General features: G+C 52.8%; 1 protein-coding gene across 1 annotated transcript in view; it reads right to left on the bottom strand.

The window, feature by feature from the left end:
- Positions 1–15,899, bottom strand: part of Myo19 (myosin XIX) — a 41,578-nt gene that overhangs the window by 1,673 nt on the left and 24,006 nt on the right. The window contains exons 6-23 of the mRNA XM_023703156.1: positions 15,208–15,340; positions 14,503–14,572; positions 13,883–13,985; positions 13,615–13,711; positions 13,415–13,491; positions 11,756–11,846; positions 11,191–11,362; positions 9,239–9,312; positions 8,406–8,527; positions 7,956–8,069; positions 7,537–7,713; positions 7,039–7,191; positions 5,948–6,055; positions 4,864–4,934; positions 2,745–2,848; positions 1,249–1,394; positions 1,013–1,142; positions 20–109 (exon numbers count right to left, since the gene is read on the bottom strand). Coding sequence (XP_023558924.1) covers positions 20–109; positions 1,013–1,142; positions 1,249–1,394; positions 2,745–2,848; positions 4,864–4,934; positions 5,948–6,055; positions 7,039–7,191; positions 7,537–7,713; positions 7,956–8,069; positions 8,406–8,527; positions 9,239–9,312; positions 11,191–11,362; positions 11,756–11,846; positions 13,415–13,491; positions 13,615–13,711; positions 13,883–13,985; positions 14,503–14,572; positions 15,208–15,340 — 2,032 coding nt within the window. The remainder of the gene's footprint in view (positions 1–19; positions 110–1,012; positions 1,143–1,248; positions 1,395–2,744; positions 2,849–4,863; positions 4,935–5,947; positions 6,056–7,038; positions 7,192–7,536; positions 7,714–7,955; positions 8,070–8,405; positions 8,528–9,238; positions 9,313–11,190; positions 11,363–11,755; positions 11,847–13,414; positions 13,492–13,614; positions 13,712–13,882; positions 13,986–14,502; positions 14,573–15,207; positions 15,341–15,899) is intronic.

The following is a 15,899-nucleotide window of genomic DNA, read 5'->3' as shown; positions in this document are numbered from 1 at the left end:
CCGCCTGCTTGAACCATACTCACTCTCCACTTCTGCCAGGTGCGCTTAATGACTGTGGCAGCTGAGTGCAGCCTCCAGATGTGTTTCCGAGTTAACCAGGAACGAATAGCTAAAAGATTGAGCCAGAAACAGCAAAGAAATAAAATGGTCATTAGAGCTGTTGGCACCCTGGCTGCCAGCACAAGTTACTGTGAAATGTTTTTCCCACTGAAACAGCTACTGCATGTTACAACGAAGTCAGGTGCTAAAGTCAACACATGAGGTAAAACAGGCTTTAAGCAAACACTCCTCCTGCTGCCCACACATTTGGAGATCTCTGCACATTGAAGGAGTGCCTGGGCCTTTGGTGAGTACTCAGCAGAGTCACCTCTAACTGCAGGCTCAGTCCTGGACAATGCCAGGAATGGGAGGGGTCTAAGTTGTCTTTACTTCTAAAAATGATTGATCTTGGGCTAGGGCTGTAGCTTAGCAGTAAGAGAACTCGCCTAGTATACGCAAACCACTGGGGTTCATCTTAAGCATCACAAAAGATAATTACTTTTCTGTTTAAAAAGCTCCTGCCAGACATGGTGATGTATGCCTGTAATCCCAGCACTCAGGAGGCTGAGGCAGCCTGGGCTACATAATGTGTTCAGGGTAGCCTGAACTACATAGCTAGACCTGTCTCAAGAAAAAGGAAAAAATAAGCTTGTGTGTTTGGGGTGAGGGAGCTGCACACTGGCACACAACTGCCATGTAGGACTGAGAAAGGTGAAGTGAGGTCACCTTTGTAACTTCTGCCTGCAAGGAACCCTTGTTTTTGGGGTAATTGGTTTCCATGGAACTGGAGAGGCTGTGAAAAATGCCAGGGAACTGAAATCGCGGGCACCGTAGGATGTGCCATCTACCTGAGGCTGGGGCACATCTTCGCATCTTCAGTGGATGGCTATTTAAAAAGACAAAGCTTCAAAGGAAGCCAACATCAGGTTGTGTCCTGTGCCCGACCCAGGACAGGCAGCCCCACTCCACCTACCTGCCTGAATGAGGATGGCCGCCTGCCTCTGCCTCTCCTGCTTTCGGTGCTGGTGTTGCCTCCAGCCACCCTGAATGCAGCGGGCACACTGCTCCAGCACCTGGGCACGCCCTCTTTCCAGGAGCTCCAGCTGGGAGAAGGGAGGGGCACCCACTGAGGTCTTCAGCTGTTGCTTCTGCTGCCCCACTGAGAGCCTGCGGCTGGCTTCCGTGACCACATTCCCGAAGCCTGCTTACCGTGGACTCCGTCATGAACACCTTGGTCTTGCCGCAGTGCAGTGGGTCAGCAGGTATGGCTGCCGTCTGAGTTAGCGCAGGCAGAGCACTGAGAAGGTCCTGCAGGACAGTCTGCAACGTAGCCTCCTCAGTGCATGGAAGCCATCCTGGGGAAAGGGCAGCAGAGGCCACATCAATGCTTGGTTGTCACATGTATGTGTAGCCCGAGAAATGGACTTTGACCTCCTTAGCACTCTCTAAGCCTCTTTCCTGTTCTTGCCTCTAGCCATTTTTTTCTTCCTCTTTTTTGGGGGCAGAGGCCAGAAGCAACCCCTCTGTTGTCTCGAAGAGCCCTGGCTACCATGAAGTCTGGCAAGCCTCCCTCTCCTCTTGCTGCCCCAGCATCCTACAGCCCTCTCTGCCACTGGTCTCTGGACAGGCTACCTGGCCAGCACCTACCCCTCACTGACATCTATGAGAAAAGAGAAAAAAAGTAGAGTCTTGTGAAGGCCCAGTGAGTCCCACTCCCACCCTCCTGGGTGCTGTGGGGTTCACAACAGTGTTGAGGATTTACCTGAGGGCTCTGACCTCCTTAGCCGCATAGCACCTCTTGAGACAGAGGCAGCTTAAGCAGATGCTGGAGATCAGACAGCTGCAAAATCGACCAGGGCCCAGAGGGACTTGGCAAGAAACACAGAACAGGAGAGCAAACCATGGAGAGGAAAAAGAAAGGAGTGAAAGGAAAGTGACACACTGCCCAGGAGGGAGCAAAACAAAGCAGGACTGTCTCCAGAGGTCCTGGTGGGCCCTGGGCCACACTCGGTGGGTGGGAGAGTAGCTGGGGGTGGCAGGGGCCTTGTGAACCCCCTGAGGTCACAGCTGCCTGAGTCCTCGCAGTCAATTCTTGGGATGAGACCTAGAGCTCAGGTCCTGCGGGCAAGTTCTTCCACCTCCCCAGGCCTCTTTTCCTTGTGCTTTTTCTGGAGTGCCAGGGCTGAATCAGTTTTCTCTCCTACATCCAGCTGGCTGATTTCTTCCATACATTTCCAGACTGTGGCTTCTTTCTACATGTACAGCTCTATGGCCTTATTCCCAAGACCCTCCAGATAGGGCCCCGGGGTGGTCTCCAGAAAATATAAGGCTGGTGGAGGCACTGGTTTCTGCCTCTGCAGTGGCCCTCATCTGCTCAGGTTCTTTGGCCATCCCCACCTGGCACCACTCTGTCCTGAAGAGCCACCGTGTGACCTGGAGCTGCTCACACTCACACAGCTGCGGGCCTCCAGGCCTCTGATCACAGAGCCTACCTGTCCTGAGGAACCCTTCCACCTGGCTTCCCACCTGGCTGACCCAGCGTCCTGTTCATAGCTCTGCCTTTCAAGCCCGTTCTCCCATGAAGCCAAGAACCATAAAGGCAGGGCTATGCAGTATTCATCTCTGAAGCCTCAGCCCTGAGCAGGCACGGAGGAGGCAGCAGGAACCTGTGGGTGAACAAATGACTAGCACATGGGTACACTCACCAGAGTGCCCTCTGGCAGCAGGCAGGCTATGGGGTCCAGACGGTGTGGGAGAACGGAGCCTTCTCAGTAATGCATACCGCTCCATGAAGTTCTGGTGAGAGACCCTGGAAGCCAAAGCAGGTGGAAGAGAACAACTTCACCTGGGAGCTGGGACATGGTCTGGGGCTTACAAGGTTTTCTATTTAATCTGAGGAACCCAGTGAGGTGCTGCCCTGGCTGGCCTTGCTGAATGGATGGGATGAGTTCTGGAGTGATTACTAGGGGCACTCAAGGCAAAGTCTGGGAAAGCCACTTTAAATCGTGTCTGCTCCTCTGCCTGTGACTACTGAACAGTGTCTGACTCATTTAATGGGATCTGTGGCCTCTTCTCCGACAACCAGATGCCATGCAAACACACGGACCTGAGCCCACACCTTCCTCTGCTTCCTCCTGATTTCTGTCTCACAGCAGCAGTGCTCTGTGACACCCAGCACCTGCACTTCCTCCTAGTGGCTTCTGAGCTTACTGAGTTTGGCTTCTGTCTCCACCACTGCGCTGTCGTGGTTCCTGTCAGTCAACAGCCAGCAGCTGCCCGATCCAGTGCTGCCCATCTCCTTGTAGATCATTCTCTCAGCCTCCTGGACACCCACCATATCTCTGTGACCACCTCCCCAACTCGCAGCTTCCTTCCTCTGTGTATGTAACATTCCTCAGGAAATGCCCTCCACTCCCTCTTCTCCAAGTGACTTGCTCCTTGCTCCTCATGCTAATGCCCACTGAGGAAGGACCTTCACGTGCCCTCTAGTTCTTAAAGCTCTGCTGAGCCTTGCCTCACAGTTTTTCAAAACTGACAGGGCCATGAGAGAGCTCCTGACTGCCACCTTGCTTCTTCGCCCACCTTCCCCCCATGCCTTAACCAGAGCAAGCAAGTGTTCCGGTGAACTTCTTCACATCATCCACCTGTTAGGAAGCTGCTCTGGAAGGGGACTGTCCCCTGCCTGACAGCTGCCGTCTTCTCAGCAGTGAGTCCAGCGTTGCTCTTCCCACTGCCCCCCCACCCCCCGCCATGCTCCCTGTATACCTGCAGCAGCCTCCTTGCTCACTGCCTCACTTCTGTCCTGACCCTGTGGTGAACATCCCACAGCAGCACAGGGATCTCCTGAGAGCACAAGTAAGGTCACACCACTCCCTCCTTATAACACCGAGCAGCTTCTTGCACTCAGGACAAACTGCCAAGCTCTCGTGCCCTACGAGTCCCTGCAGTCTGCCTCCTGCCCACCTCCCTTCCCACTGCTGGTGTGTGGTGCAGGCCCATTACCATCTCTCAGTTCCTGACCTGGCAGCTCTGGTGGCAGTCCCCTTGGTCTGGACTACTCCCCACTGCTCCAGATCTTCAGAGGCTGGCTCCTTCCTGCTCCATCACCCCGAGCTGCCTGGAGGGTGCCTTTCCTGGCCAGCCAAGGAGCCCTGGCCCTGTTGATCTATCTCATAGCACTTTTCTTTTTTAAATTACTTACTTATTTGTGTGTGTGTGTGTGTGTGTGTGTGTGGGCCAGCTCAGCCCACCAGGGGGCGGGGCTGGCTGGCATGTGGTGCTGGGGGATTGAACTGCGGTCCCTGTGCTTTACTAAGTTTGTTCTAAGTAGGTGCCTTAGACCACCGAGCCATCTCACCAGCCCCAGCACTTTTCTTTTTTTGTTGGCTCCAGTTACACTTATTTTTCTTTTCTGTACTGGGGATTGACCTCAGAGCCTTTGCACTGAGCTACATAGACAGCATTTTTTGAGACAAGAACTCACTAAATCAAACTTGGAATCCTGCCTAAGCCTTCTAGAGTGCTGGGATCACAGTGGGCACTTATTTTCTTGATTCCACAGGAATGTGAGCCGCAAGAGCTCAGAAACTCACCTCCATTTATTTACTAATGCGTTACACAAACTACTGGACACAGCAGCACGCAGTGCGTGCGTGGAGAAGTAGACAGGTGCTGCTCTTTGAGCCCCAGCCTGACCTCTACAGACTGTCTCTTTCTCTGCGCCCCTATCCCAAGGCCAGTCTGGGTTGGGCAGGCTCTTGTCTGCCTGAGTCTTGAGCTACACCCTCCAGTGGGCCTGCCCCCTGCAGTGATGTGGTTACTCACCGGATGGGGAAGCCAGCAGCACTGATGTGGATGGTCTCCATGAGGCCACAGGCCTCCAGCTGGCTCAGGACCTGCAAGGGAGGGAGTCAGGGTAGCACCTGTAGGCCAGAAATACCTTTCTGCCCTTTTCAGGCCTGGCCTCTCCTGTGTTGGCTGATGGGGAATCTTGGGCCAGCAAGAAATCAAGTGACCTTGAATAAAACCTCTCCCAGTGGTCCTAAGACCCCCTGCCTGTTGCCCAACTTCCTTTTTTTTTTTTTTTTGGCGGAACCAGGGATTGAACTTAAGCCCTTGCGCTTGCCAGGGAAGCACTTATTGCACTGAGTCATCTCCCCGGCCCCATGCCCGAACTTTGACCCAGCTGAGCGCTGCAGACTCACAGCCCCCCGTGTAGCGCAAGCACATTTCTGGTTTTGATAATTTACATTTCCCAGGCAGTAGAGTGGCTTACAGCTGACGGGCAGAGATCATCTCACGAAGATTCCTCCACGACCTGAGCCCAGGTCTTTACATGCAGTCCTGGCTACAGGCCCCTGTGCCACATCTACCAGGGGCTGCAGGACCCTTCAGCACTTTGCAGTACTCACATATCTATGTCCCTCAGAGTTCAGTGCCCTGTGTGCTTCTATACAGATTAGAAAAAGTGATGCCTCCAGTCAGAAATGTCCACATTGTGCATGGACTGAGGTGACACTGTCCACTAATCATAAAAGACACTGAGTCTTCTTGGCAGCTGTAGGCCCTCATCAGGGCACATGGCTTTGTTCCAATTTTCTGAGATGAGATCTTGCTATGTAGTCCAGGCTGGCCTCAAACTTATAGCAATCCCTCTTCCTCAGCCTCCAGAATGCTGAGATTACACGTGCGCCACTGTGCCTGGCCACATGGCTTTGAAGTGGAAAACAGGATGCACCGGAGCTCCTACTTACCTCCTTAGTGAGGCCACCACACAGTGTACAGGTCGGGCAACCACACCCAGCTGCCCCACCAGAGCAGGAGACCCCTGTGGTCCCTCCATGCCAGGCATGCGTCTTTCCCTTTCTCCCCCCAGGGCCTTGGTCAGATGGGGCTCAGTGGTGATTACCTCCTCCTGGATGAAGGTCTGTGGCTGGCCCTGACTGTTAGGCTTGATGCAGCGAACGTAGTGGGGTGTGGTGCTGTGCAGCACCAGCAGAAGCTGTTCCAGGGAGGCCTGGAGATGGGAGAAACCCGGCCTTAGGGATGAACTAGAGCTGCTTGGGGCCATGAGCTGGGCCCTAGTTGGTGACTGCATCACGTACCTCCAGCAGCCCTACAGCCCTGAGACCACGACCTTCACTGCCCTGGGGATGACTGGACGCTCACTGAGCATGCAGCCATCCCAGACCATTTGCTACTGAATGGTCATCTTGGCCTCCCCCCAGAGCAGTCTTCCTAGAAGTCTTGTAACTGCAGCGGCCCAGGCAGGGGGCAGGTGACAGCTGCCACTATCAAGCCTGCCCTGTGGGCTGGAGGCTGTGCCAGGGACTGTCCTGGGCAGTCAGTTTCATGGACCACAGGCACCCCTCAACCTGAGTTTCACAGGGTGTCTCAAGGTGATGCCAGCATCAAGGTTTGATGGCTGCAAAGGAACACACCAAGTGTTACAGGAGCTGAATGAGAAATGGAAGGACAGTGGTCAAGATCCTAGGAAGGCTGAGATGGCCAGAGATGCTCCTGGGCAAGGGAGATAGCTCAGCAGCATAAGCAGAGGCCTGGCAAATGCAAGGTCTTGAATGTGATCTGAGAGGGAGTAGAGGAGAGGGGAGGGGAGGGGAGGAGAAAGGAGGGGAGGGGAAGGGAGGAGGGAGGGAAGGGGAGGAGGGGAGGGGAGGAAGAGATGAGGAGAGGAGAGGAGAGGAGAGGAGAGGAGAAGAGAGAGAGACTGACTCCTGACACAAGTGATGGGTCTGCTCAGCCGAAGGCAGGGTTTGGGAAGGGCCTGGTCTCAAAGATTCATGGAACTGTTGCTTTCCTGTGACTCCCTATTAGCAAAGAGGAGAGGCCCTTAGGCTTTCTTCCATGCTATTGCTGCTGGTCTCTTTGCTTTTTTCTTGTTGTCTACCGAGTCCAACTCTGTGAGGTAAGCCCTTGAGAGACCACCATCTTCATCTGCCTAGGACAACTACTGAAGACTGAAGTGACCACCAGACCCACCTTGAACTTGGACACCACAGTCAACGCAGGGACCCTGCTCTGGCTAAGGGACTCCTCCTGATTCTTCTCTTCAGGTTGAGTAGGAAACAGCACTGTGAGAAGGGGGTCCTGGGATAGCTGGAGCAGCTCAGTCAGTTCAGGAGGCACAGGGTCCTATGGAGAAAGGGCAGGGGCAACACCTGAGGGAAGGTGCACTGCTTTACAGGACAGTCCACAGCCTGGTACAAAGCCAAGCCCCAGAAGACATTGTTCTCAGAAAGGGCAGGACCCATGAGTCCAACAGAGGAGTCGATCCACTGGTCAATCAGATAGCTAGACCCAGCCTAGCATGGGTTGCACCCAGGTGGGTCACTGTTGAGGAGTTAAGACTTCAGGGCTGGGCCCAAAATGCTGGTCTGGGATTCGGGAGGGTGTTTAGGAGAAAAAATACCCCTGATAAGAAACTACCATGTGCATTCTGCATTGACTCGGCCAACAGAGGCCATGGCCAGGACGTACCTTGTTCTTCTCCACCAGGCCTGCTGTGAGGTACCGCACAGGCCCTGCATAATGTACCACAATGAAACTGGGCTCCCGGCTAAGCTTATTGCGGCCCAGGCACGGGCTGCTGGCCAGGGCATTCTCAATGCGTGTCTGAAGCTGGGCTGCGCTGCTTGGCCGGTTAAGACGGCATTCCTGTGGGGTGGGAGTGGACAGTCAAATGCAAAAAAACCGAGGTCCCATCTCAGCACCATCCTCATCTGCTCCACCCTCTGGCCCCCATGGCACTGAAGTGCCCCTGGGAGGGAGAACAAAAGGATTAGCAAACACATTTGAGAGATGGGGGACAGGGGTAGGAGCAGTACAGAAGTCGCCAAGGCCCAAGAAAAGCTTAAAACTCCACTCTGGTGCTCAGTTCCCTAGCTGACCCTCCCCACCTCGTTGAGGAGGGAACAGATGCTGATAGGGCTCCCCTCGATGAGATCCAGACAGGTCTGATTGTCCTGGTAGCTGACAAATGACCACTCCAGGCCTTCAAGTGTGTATTCCTCCTAGGGACAAGAGTGGGGGAAATGGGGAGAAAGAAGCTGTAATCTGTCATGCAGATGGGCCATCCACGGCTGGCCTCAGGACCACAACATGCTTTGGAACAGCATTAAAGGAACAAGAATATGTCACATATCACCCTGAGCTGGGGATGTAGCTGGGCGACACCAGGCTGCTTCGTATGTGCACAGCCCTGGCTGCAATCCCCGGTACCACATGCATACACATTTGCTCTTTGTGTAGTTACTACTCAACAAAAATAAAATGAGGGACAAAAGCTCTGAGAACGGGGCTGGGGCTGAGGAGGAAGAGGATCCAGGAGGCGGGCCGCCTATCCTCACCTGCTGAGCCCTGAGATAGTGAGCCACAAAGTGCTGTTGCAGCTTCTCATTGGCGTAGTTGATGCACAACTGTTCCAGACTGTTGTCAGAAAATGACTCAAATCCATATACATCCAGAAGGCCTGGGAGGATGACAGGGAATTGTAGGGCTACCAGGGGGCGTGGGTGGGGGACAGGGTGATTCCAAGAGCCCAGGGAAGAGGCTGGGTGAGCAGGACACCTAGTGGTGGGCAGAGCATACCACGGTTGTCTCAGCCCTCCCTGCAGGGCAGTTCCCACACCCAGGCCCACCCCACACCCTTAAAGCAAGCAGAAGAGCCAAACGAGGTACAAGGGGCAGCCGAGGGCATTAAGGCCTATTTCTGAGTCAGTTTTCTGATCCCAACAGGTCTCTCCTGTGAGAAAACCAGGTCCTAAGGAACACTTCCTGTGTGTGTCTAGCTTGGAGGGCCTTGGTCTTACCAACCTAGAATTCTACCATTCCATGAGCTAACTGCTCGGGGCCTCTAAGCCTTATTTTTCTGCTACCTGACTTTCTCACCAGGGTTAGAATGATAATGACTTCAGTCTTACTTTCCATCTAGGTCTCTTGCCTACCCCCTACTACTTCCCTGGGATTGGTGCTGGATCTCTGAGAATGGGGTCTTAAAGACAAGGCACCACCTGAGTGTCTTGGACAGGTCAGATGTGGGTGCCAGAAAAAAAGAAATTTTGACCAGACACTGTGGGCAGGTGGCAGATGAGTGTAGAGAGAGTAAAGAAGGCTCTTGGTCCCTGTCCAGGCCACTACAGTTCTTTTCTGGAAGGTTCCTGGTAGGGTGAGCCCCTACTACCTATGAAGGCAGTCCATGAGTCAGGGTCTGCACAGATGCTGCTGTTGATCACCGACACCAGCCAGTCAAAGAGTCTGAGGGAGAAAGAGTCTGGTGAGAGGGGTCAGGCTGAGCCTGGGTGGTAAGATCTCCTCAGCCAGGGTGCATGTGCTGGAGAGTCCCGTGCTGTCGACCCCACAGGTCGCAGGCTAAATCATCTTCTGGTCCTTCCATGCTGCCGGGACCGACACCAGATCCAGGTTTGGGCATGCATGTTCCCAGGGACACACAGACCTGTCCTGTCCTCCCAGAAAGACTGAGCTCAGGCGTAGCTCTGGTCCTGGACCAGGCAGGACATTGGTCTGCACCATCACATGGCCCAACAGCATAGTGACCAGAAGGAGTGGATAGACGGGCCTTGGTAGTGTTCATAAAGAACCAAAGTTCACCAAGCTCTCCTATAAAAGCCCACCTGTGGGCCTAGAGATGATCAAGGCTCAGCCTGCACAAGTGGGCCCTGAGTAACCTACGGTCAACAGTGGTATCCTGCGCTCTGAAACCACCTCCAACCCAGAGAGGACAGGGTTACTGATTTTTTTTTTTAAATGTAATTGTGACTTTATTCAGTTCAGTAAACAGCTTCTTCCCCTCTCCCCCAATACAGGAGATTGAACCCAGAACTTCTGCACTGAGCTCCATCCCTGTAGCTCTTAAACTCTTTTATTGTGAGACAGGATCTCACCAAGTTGTCCAAGCTAGGCAGATTTTCCAACCTCCTGCCTCAGCATCCCAGAGTGCTGGGATTACAGGTGTGTACAATCATACCTGGCTAACAGCTTATCTTTCTGCTACAGGGGATTTGGCACTAAAAATGAGTGACACACTGTTAGAATGACTGATGGTTTCCATGTGTAAAATGCTGCAAGTCAGAAGCTTGCTCTGGGCCAGGGAGATACCTCAGCAGAATAAGCACATGAGCCTGAGTTCAAAAAAAAAAAAAAAAGCTTGCTCTGACTGCTGCACATTAGCTATCATTTGCAGTTACTTGTAGACAAAGGTAAAAACCACTGATCTGAAACTGATGTGAGGCACTAGTCTCTGAGTTTCTTGCTGAAATGGGTTCAGTGTGGGCTCACATGTTCCTGACCATTTTCAGTGTTTTCACTCAACAATGTTTCTCAGGTTCTTGGCTCATGAAAGTGGGGAGGACCCTCTTCCGAGAAAGCTGCCTAGGCCCCACATACACGAACATGTCTGATCTCAATAGTAGTGGTGTGATCCTATAATACGTGTGCTGCAGTGGGCTATTTGTAGCATTCAAAGTCCTAAGAGGCTCATTGTTACTGTCTTAGAGTATTCTGGGCCCCTGGAGCCCCTGACAAGGCATCCTGAATTTTCTCAGAACCTGAGGGGAGACCTCTCTTGCCCATATGGCTAGAGTGTTCACATAACCCATGAGGAAAGTACAGTAGCCTGCTTTCCCCACTGTGCCACCCATGACTTAGGCCAAGTCTCTGACTCTGCACCACTTAGGGAGCTCGCCAGTGAGTAACTGACATCTTAAGTACCAGAGAAAGGGGAGACAGAAGAGCCTATTCACTCAGCGGCCTGAACCTGGCACTGTAACAGCACCAGATCACCTTTGCAGCCTGCTTTACCAGTGCAGCACTAAGCAGGCTTCCCTTGTCTATTTACAAGGTCAAAGCAGACTCCTGTTCTTGGATAATGAGCTGAATCCAGGCCAGGAATGTGGCAACTTCTCTACTCAGTTCTCAGGAACAGATGCCAAGGGTGTAGTTCAGGGAAAAAAAAAATGTGGCAGTCAAGCCCTGCTGGCCCTGGGAATCCAAACAACCAGTCCGCTTTACCTAGCACCCCCACTCTAGGCCTGCATTTACTACCTAATGCAGTTTGATTCAACCCCAGACAAGGTGAGAGCCTGGGCCAGGGCCAGAGCCAGTGTAACTGCTTACCGGGCGTAAACCACTTTGGCCAGACAGTCCCTGCGGGTGTCACACTCTGCTCTGGAGCAGGGCTTCCGGAACACCTGCTGCTGCCTGCCTGCCCTGATGGTTCGAATCCGCACTGTCTCCAGCAGCATGTCCTCATAGAGTCCCAGCAGTGAGGCTGATGTCCTGACAGAGCCTGGGAGAGGTGAATCCTCTTTAGGCCAATCACCCTCTGTCTAAACCATCCTCACAGTGGTACCCAACTTGCCCAACTGGACAGAGCGCTCTAAAGAGTGAAGAGACTCGCCAAAGGCCTCTGTAAGTAGCAGAGGTGGGATTTGAACTCTTTGACTTCTATGTCCCAACCCACACTGCTACATATGGGACAAATGGCATTATAAATGCTGTCTCTCATTTTCTCATCTGCAAGAGGAGCGGGGAGGAGTGAATTATCCAGGGCAGGGCACGGTTGCAGACCTTAATCAAGAGCAGCAGATGAAAAATCCCACCCTCCAAACTCCCACCTGGCCCTGCCAATGTTGGCTACCTTCCCGCCAGGGTCCGCCCTGTGCCCTGCCCCTTGCCTCACACTTGGCATCATCCTTCAGTTGGCAGGGCTGGGCTTCATCCTCTGAGTCAGCAAAGCAGATGTTACCAAGGTGCAGCAGCCCAGCAAGCACCTGAGGGAACAGAGAGGATGGTGAGAAGCAGGAGGGGACCTGCTGAGTGCTGCTGATGAGTCGTGACAAAATCAGAATAATCAGCCCCAGATTATTGCCCAACTCAGCCAGGCACAATTCTACAAGTTACTGTATCCTCTCACTTAACGCGTGCTATGATGCCTATGATAGAGACGGGACTGGGGAGGGTCAATCCAAAATCGGAGGACACGTGCTTTCTGAGATAGGCAGGACAAGAACCCAGGCAGTCTGACCTCACATGTCCTCTCACCATCTGTTCCTCTGCTCCCTCTCTCAGGAACAGACTGTGGGGACACCAGTCCTGTTAGGTATGGGCCAAGGTTATTTCTGTATCTGCTGGCTGGGTGTGGTGGCACACACCTGTAATCCCAGCACTTAGGAGGCTGAGGCAGGAGGATTACAGTGAGTTTGAGACCAGCCTGGGCTGCACAGTGAGTTCAAGGGCAGCTTTAACTATATAGTAAGACCCTGTCTCAAATCAGGGTCCTAGTTCCCTGTGGCTCTTTCTCAGCTTGGTGGCTTAGGACAGCCTAGCCTGGGGGGAGGAACGTGGTCTTGGTCTCTGTACCATGGGTATCACTCTTTGGCCTCTGCACGCAACAGTCTGCATGGCCAACACCCAGGGGCTACCGAAAGAATTCCCTCCTGTCCCAGTAACTATGAAGCCCCTGAACCTGCACCCATCTGGCCCTTCCTGCCTGTGCGCAGGAAGCTGGCCCTCCATATCTGACTGGCCTTCTGGCCACCCCCTTCCCCAGGACAGTGCTTAATGGGCAGTGTGGCTGCGGCAGCATTCCTGCCTGAATGCTGGTGGTGTTCACTCACCACTGCTGTCCTGGCCAAGGATGTACCTGCAGTCTCCATACTAGGCACAGTACCCTCCCTGCCTGAATAGCTTCTGGCAAGAAGGAGTCAGTTTCTGCTGCATGGCCTGTCTTCCTGCAGTGACTTCCCTGTCCCTGCTGTCTGCCTAGCTTCTCCACCCTCTCCCCTTGCTCTGGGAGTTGAGGACTAATGGGGGAAAAGGCAGTAAGGGAGAGAGAGGCCATTAGTGGGGATAAGAGGGGCCCAGCTCACCTGGGTCAGTGCCATGTCCAAGGGACATGCTGGTGGAGGGAGGGGACAGAGGGAGGGAACTTGGACTATGTCTAGAACAATGTACTCCGTCACTCAGGTATTAACCTTGGACAGATCACTTACCTCTGTTGTTCAAGTATAAAACAAAAATCACCACTCACAAGGAACTATTGAAAAAACTGAGCTAAAGGTATGAACATAATCTTTAAATTTTATAGTGTTAGGCAAATATGGTGGGATTATTTCTGTTTTCACCGTCTCAGAAAAATAATAACTGACCAAACTCCCTGCTCTCTGGCTCCATGGGTCACTGAACCTTGTTCTCTGCTCTACAGCACCATGCTCTTTGACCCTGTCTAGCCCAACACTCCATTTCTGCATACAGGGGCACAGAGTAGACCAGGGGAGGACCCCATGAAAGGGGCTGCCCATGCACTGCCAAATCTAAGTGGTGTGGCTTTTCTTCTGACCTTAAAGATGTTGTTCTGGGTGGGAGTGTCGATGCCCAAATGCAGCATGGCCTCTCGGGTCTCCTCAAAGCAATCCTCTGAAAAAGAACCCACGTCACAGTCCAGTGGCTAGCTTGGGTTGTGAAGGGTGAGGGAGTCAGGCCCTGGCCAGAGTGGGTGCATGTTCCTACCACCCAGGGTGCTGGGACAGGCCTCCCTACCTTCCAAAGTTCTCTCAGGGTTGGGCAGCCAGGAGAAGGCAGCTCCCTTGGGAAGGTGCCACTGGAGTCTCTCGTCCTCACTGGCTCCTTTGCAGATCTGTGGGGAGGTGGGCAGGCAGCTGAGTGGGAGGTGCAAGGGAACCCCTGACCTCCATCTGCTGGGTTGGCATCAGAGAAGGGAGAAATGGTAGTACACTGCAACACTGGAAGGTAGCTATAGAGAGCGTGGGTAGGCATGGAGGTACCTGGGTCAACTCCTGGCACAGACCTGGTAGAAGATGTGGAAGTTCCTCTCACTGGAGGCCTGGCAGGCCACGCGGGTTTTCTCTAAGAGGTAGGTCTGAACCGCAGCTCCTGTCATCTGCTGGGCCCTGGCGCACACAGGCAGGAGTCTGTGAGCTGCCTGTTCATTCTATAGCCACGTATTCAGCACCGACTTTGCACCTGACTGCTGCCCAGCAACTTCCCGCCAAGCTCAGAATGTCCTTTGCTGTACCGGGACATTCTGGTACATTCCAGTCATCTAGTTCAGCTCTTTGCATAAAATTTGTACCTCGTTTCATGGCAGGAGCAAGGGCCCAGCTTTAAGATCAGGATTATGGCCCAAAGAAGTGGCAATTTAACTAGAAGTTGCATAGCAAGGGTAGGTGCCAGGAGGTCACATATAGATTGTGACAAGAACACTGTCCTGAGGTCCCTAAGATCAGAGTAGCTATGGTTTAGGCTTAAAGACACCCTTAGAGTTCGCTGATTCTGAAGAATGCCATATACATATATGCCATGTGCAGTTTTGCCCATAGGGGTGGCTATGGCTGGCAACTGCCCCAGCTGCTTTTACATCCTGTCCCTGCCCCCATCCTCCCGCAGGCCAGGGGGGACAGCTATTACCTGTTCAGCTGCAGCTGGATGAACTTCCCAAAGCGACTGCTGTTGTTATTCCTCAGCGTACACGCATTCCCTACAGATCACACCTATGTTTACACCACTCCCCCAGGTTTAGAGTCCTCACTGGCCACAAGGGTGCATGGCTGCTGGGGGCCACATTGCCTACCCTCTCACGTCACCCTTTGATGGGTTCCCTGCCACAAGGGACAGGACTAGGGAATGGGGACTCAGACTTTTGCAGGTGGAATTAAGGAAAGTCAGATGAACTTCCTGGTGGGAACTGGAATAAGCAAGCCTCAGCTGTCCAGGGCTTGCTTATTTGAAGGGGGAGGTCAAAGTGAAAAGTTATCTTTATTGCCTTTAGACAGAAAGATTCAACATCTGGGCTGTAGTCCCAACGTGGACATGAAGAGCTATACATCCTGGGCAAATCTTTTTTTGAACCTTCAGGATACTGGATGGAAAGAATTTGGACTACATGAGCCACCAGGTCCCTGCCCAAACCGCTGCTACAAGTGGCTAGGTTGGAAGAAGGAGGTGACTAAATGACATCACCTCTATTAGAAGAAAGCTGAGGGGATCCAGGAGAAAGTTGGGGACCCAAGGCAGTGCAGGATGCACTCATTCTCAACCCCAGAGACAAAGCCCTGATGCCTCCTCTAGAAGGTAGCAAACCCCAGAAGAAATGAGGCCAGATGCCGAGCTTACCAAAGGCTTCCATGACAGGGTTGGAGTTGAGGATGCGCTGCTCGATCCTCTCTGCAATCTTGGGGCTCTCCCAGGAAGCAGGCGCAGCAGCCACCACAGCATAGAACTTCATCAGGCAACGGGAGGTCCATGTCTGTGGCCAAAACAGCCTGGTGGGAGGGCTGCCTGGGGTAGCAGTGCCCCAGAGCCCTCTTCTCTACTGCGCTCCTTTCGGATCAGTGGACCAATGCAGAATTCAGCTGTGGCCTCGGGCAAGGAACTTTTCCTTGTCTACAAGTGACTGAGCTCTGCATTTCCCAGCTCCAGAGGATGCTCTGAGAAACAAGTGTGGCTTGGGGGAAGGTCTAAGCTGCCTGGCCTCCTGCAGGTGAGCCCCAGAGCCTGAGCCCTCCTCGCCAATACTGATAACTCCATGACAAGCTCTGAGCTGGGAGGGCTTTCCATGAACTTTCGTACAAACCCTACAGATGCAGGTATAATTATAAATCTATTTTTAAATGATAAAGAATAGAAAACAATTAATTGAAAAAAAACTTTTGAAATAGGCCCTCACATAAGAACTCCAAAGAAGAAATACAAATAGAAAGATATAATACAAGTTAAAGGAAAGCAGGATCTCAAGGACTAACTAATCAAGAGAGGGAAAGGAGAAGAGCTAGGAAACATGACAATGTCAAGCCATACAGTTATAT

Source organism: Octodon degus, unplaced genomic scaffold (genome assembly GCF_000260255.1).
Source record: "Octodon degus isolate 3935 unplaced genomic scaffold, OctDeg1.0 scaffold00164, whole genome shotgun sequence".
In the NCBI taxonomy this organism is placed as follows: domain Eukaryota; kingdom Metazoa; phylum Chordata; class Mammalia; order Rodentia; family Octodontidae; genus Octodon; species Octodon degus.
The sequence above is the reverse complement of the archived record's forward strand: the minus strand, read 5'-3'. Positions and strand labels throughout refer to the sequence as shown.